Source organism: Bos indicus, chromosome 7, assembly GCF_029378745.1.
Source record: "Bos indicus isolate NIAB-ARS_2022 breed Sahiwal x Tharparkar chromosome 7, NIAB-ARS_B.indTharparkar_mat_pri_1.0, whole genome shotgun sequence".
NCBI classification, from domain to species: domain Eukaryota; kingdom Metazoa; phylum Chordata; class Mammalia; order Artiodactyla; family Bovidae; genus Bos; species Bos indicus.
The window spans coordinates 41,212,809-41,217,387 of record NC_091766.1 but is presented as its reverse complement, the minus strand read 5'-3'; the positions used below and the strand labels follow the sequence as shown (position 1 = coordinate 41,217,387).

General features: G+C 37.9%; 1 protein-coding gene across 1 annotated transcript; it reads right to left on the bottom strand.

The window, feature by feature from the left end:
* Positions 1-2,977: 2,977 nt before the first annotated feature.
* On the bottom strand, positions 2,978-3,952 carry LOC139176042 (olfactory receptor 2AK2-like). The gene is given in 1 exon segment (XM_019963462.2): positions 2,978-3,952. A coding segment is annotated over 1 exon segment (975 nt).
* Positions 3,953-4,579: the final 627 nt, after the last annotated feature.

Below are 4,579 nucleotides of genomic sequence, written 5' to 3'. Positions count from 1 at the left end.
TCCTTATCAGCTTCTGCCAGAGGTGAGTAGAACTGTGCAGCTCTCAGGACTGAGGTCATTGTGTGAGACAGGCTTGGGTCTCCTTTAGTAAATGTTCTCTTTACAACAAAACTGCTTAGTCTCGCCCCCCTTTTTCTTGAGATATGGATTGTCTCTTGACCTTGTGACCATTATTATCCCTTGTTCTCTTGGTAACAGTTCTTGTACGTTTGGTTTTCTTTATCATTGTCAAAAAAAATTTCTTATACTACAGCCTGTATATACTCACAGAAAATCATTAAAGCACCTTTGCTCCATCAGAGCTTGGGTCCCGTGTCTTTCTTTCTTTCTCTCTGTCTCTCTCTGGCTCTCTCTTTCACGTTCTTATCGTCTACTCCAGACCGCCAGGTCCTGTTCTATTAAAGGACCCCAACAGTTGTTAACTGGCTGAGTCATGTCTCTTTGTGACTCCATGGACTGCAGCAGGCTAGGCTTCCCTGTCCTTCACTATTTCCCTGAGTTTTTTCAGTCCTATGTCCATTAAGTCAATAATGCCATACAACCAACTCATCCTCTGCTACCCCCTTCTCCTCCTGACCTCAATCTTTCCCAGCATCAATATCTTTTCCAATGAATCGTTTCTTTGTATCAGGTGGCCAAAATTTTGGCGTGTCAGCTTCAGCATCAGTCCTTCCAATGAATATTCAGAGTTGATTTCCTTTAGGATTGACTGGTTTGATTTCCTTGCTGTCCAAGCAACTCTCAAGATTCTTCTCCAGCACCACACTTCGAAAGCATTAATTTTTCAGGGCTCAGTCTTCTTTATGGTCCAACTCTCAAATCCATATGTGACTTTTGTAAAAATCATATTGTTAGACTCATAAACTGAAAATCACATAAGCAATTAACCAAATAAGCAATTAAATTTGTACTTATTTAGCTGTATAGGATTTTCTAATTGTTGTAATTGATGCATATTTTGCACTGTGCTCACCAAGTTTTCCTGGAATTTTCAATTCCACTTTTCTTAGGGATAAGTGTTGCATAAATTATTTAAAATATATGGTAACTCATCTCAGGAGATGAGAAATAGAGAAATCTGTAGAACTGGAAGGTACAAATAAAATTTATATCCTTAATATTATTAAATAAAATAAAGTTTGGAAAATGGAAATGTTAATCATAATTAGCACTGCATTTGGAACCATACAATTTTGAAAATGTTTTATTTTAATACAAGTGATTAAAATTCTCAATATATGATATTTCTAAAATAATTATCCTATAAGTCATCACTATGAAATATTATTGAATATGATTAACTATCATATAAATAAAAATAATATAAACTCTTGAGAAGAAAAGGATGAAATGGACAAATTTCCTACCTCATTCATGAATACAATGCTCCTCCAGCTTCATGCTCTCCCAAGTGAAGAATTCAGAGGACTGCTGAGTGCTAAACTATCTCTCTGGAACAGTTCAGTTCAGGTCAGTTCAGTTCATTCACTCAGTTGTGTCTGACTCTTTGCAATCCCATGGACTGCAGCACGCCAGGCCTCACTGTCCATCACCAACTCCCGGAGTTTACTCAAACTCATGTCCATTGTGTTGGTGATGCCACCCAACCATCCCAGCCTCTGTCATCCCCTTTCCTCCCTCCTTCAATCTTTCCCAGCATCAGGGTCTTTTCAAATGAGTCAATTCTTCACATCAGGTGGCCAAAGTAATGGAGCTTCAGCTTCAGCATCAGTCTTTCCAATGAATATTCAGGACTGATTTCCTTTAGGATGGACTGGTTGGATCTCCTTGCAGTCCAAGGAACTCTCAAGAGTCTTCTCCAAACCATAGTTCAAAAGCATCAATTCTTCAGTGCTCAGCTTTCTTCACAGTCCAACTCTCACATCCATACATGACCACTGGAAAAACCATAGCCTTGACTAGACGGACCTTGTTGGCAACGTAATGTCTCTGCTTTTAAATATGCCATCTAGGTTGGTCATAACTTTCCTTCCAAGGAGTAAGCGTCTTTTAATTTCATGGCTGCAGTCACCATCTGCAATGATTTTGGAGCCCAGAAAAATAAAGTCTGACACTGTTTCCCCATCTATTTCCCATGAAAAGATGGGACCAGATGCCATAATCTTAGTTTTCTGAATGTTGAGCTTTAAGCCAACTTTTTCACTCTCCTCTTTCACTTTCATCAAGAGGCTTTTTAGTTCCTCTTCACTTTCTGCCATAAGGGTGATGTCATCTGCATATCTGAGGTTATTGATATTTCTCCCAGCAATCTTGATTCCAGCTTGTGGTTCTTCCAGCCCAGCATTTCTCATGGTGCACTCTGCATATAAGTTAAATAAGCAGGGTGACAATATACAGCCTTGACGTACTCCTTTTCTAGGATAAAGTATATTCCATATGCTTTGAATGTGTGCTGGGTCTGTCAGTCATATCTGTCTTTGGCGACGCTATTGACTGTAGCCTGCCATGCTCCTCTGTATATGGGATTCTCCGACCAAGAATACTGAATACTGAAGTGGGTTGTCATTTACTCCTCCAAGGGATCTTCCCAACCTTGGGATGGAACCCACATCTCCTGCATATCCTTGCATCGGCAGGCAAATTGTTTTGCCACTGAATCATCTGGGAACCCCATGCTTTGGATCGCAGGTTTTAAATGTCCCATTCAAAATATTCATAATACGAAAACATTGGATTAAAAGGGTTGAATTTTATTGTGTTCAAAGTTAAATAAGTTGGACAATACAGTGTTTCTCAAGCCTCTATATTGAAAATTCATCTAGTTAAAATAACAATGCTCAAGGAAATTCTGATATCAGAAGTAATAAAGATTTTTATCACTTTTTTCCTTCATAAACATTTCTTAGGTTTCATATATTACTATGCAGTTTTTATTATCATTTACATATTCTAAGACAGTATTTTAAGCACAGCTTTTTTATGTTATTCAGTCTCAGTCAATAAGGAATTCCTACAGTCATATTTTTTGCACACATACTCTCCTCAAGGCCCTTATAACTTCTTTATTCCTCAGGCTATAGATAAATGGGTTCAGAAGAGGTGTAATAATGGTATAAAACACAGCTACGATCTTGTCCTCTTCCAGGGAATGCAAGGAGTGTGGCCTTGTATAGGTAGAGAGAGTGGTTACATAGAACAGGCTTGCCACAGTCAGGTGAGAGGAACAAGTGGAGATAGCTTTTGTCTGCCCTTTTCCTGAACTCATCTGGAATACCACAGTAAGTACACAGGCATAGGAAGCTAAAATGGCCATGAAAGGTAACAACAGAATAATAAGTCCACTCAGGAGTATTGTGTGTTCATACTGAGAAGTGTCCTGACACACTAATGGCAACATGGATGGAATTTCACAGAAAAAGTGATTAATAAGTCGAGATCTACAGAAGGGGAGTTGAAATGCATACAGTGTATGTATTAAAGAGTTGATGGAACAACTGGTCCATGCACATGTGATCATGAACCAACAGATCTTCTTGCTCATGAGTACAGGGTAACGTAAAGGGTGACAGATGGCTACATAGCGATCATAAGACATGAAACCAAGAAGAAGAGCTTCAGTTCCACCAAGGACCAAGAACACAAATGCTTGAATCTCGCAACCTAAAAATGTAATGGTCTTACTATTGGACAGAAAGTTAGTTGCCATTTTGGGCACAGTGGTAGAGATGTACATCATGTCAATGAAAGAGAGTTGACTGAGTAGGAAGTACATTGGAGTGTGGAGTCTGGTGTCCAATTGAATGAGAAGAATCAGTATGATATTCCCCATCAGAGCGACAGAAAACAGGATTGCAATGACAGCAAAGAGAATGGTGTCCATTGGGCCATATTGGAAAAGACCAAGAAGTATAAAATCTGTTTTGACACTTTGATTTCCTGTTTTCATGACTTAAATAAAAATATAAAAGCAGACCATATCTGAGAATTCCATGTACGATATTGACTTTCCTTAAGAGAAAAAAGTGATGATTATACCATGTGAGAAAATGTTCTTGAATCACCATAGGGAATATATCTTCCTTTAGTCAATACACTGTTTATGTGTTTAATAGACTATAGAGTTTTAACAAATTACAAAATAAAAATAAAGGTTTTATATCATGTAAAGTTCAACATATTTTGATAATAGAAATAAGATAAAAATTTAGGTGATTTTCCAACATAAATTATTTTCTTCATTTTAAAATGTCTTCAAGGGGATACACTGAAGCTTTATTTTCTTGTTATAAACCTAGTCTTCTACTCAATTCACTCTATATAAGTAATAAAATTTGGTTAAATATATTATAATGTTAAATGTTTGTTGTGTTTCTCTATTTTGAATTTATATTGGCTGTGAACTGGCATGAAGAGAATGATAACATTTATAGCCTTTCTAATCAATTTGTCATTGTTTAGTCTTTAGTCACTAAGTCATGTGCAACTCTTGTAGCACCATGGACTGTGGCCTGGCAGGCTCCTCTGTCCAAGGGATTCTCCAGGCAAGAATACTGGAGTGGGTTGCCATTTCCTTCTGCAGGGGATATTCCCGACCCAGGAATTGAACCGAATCCCCTGT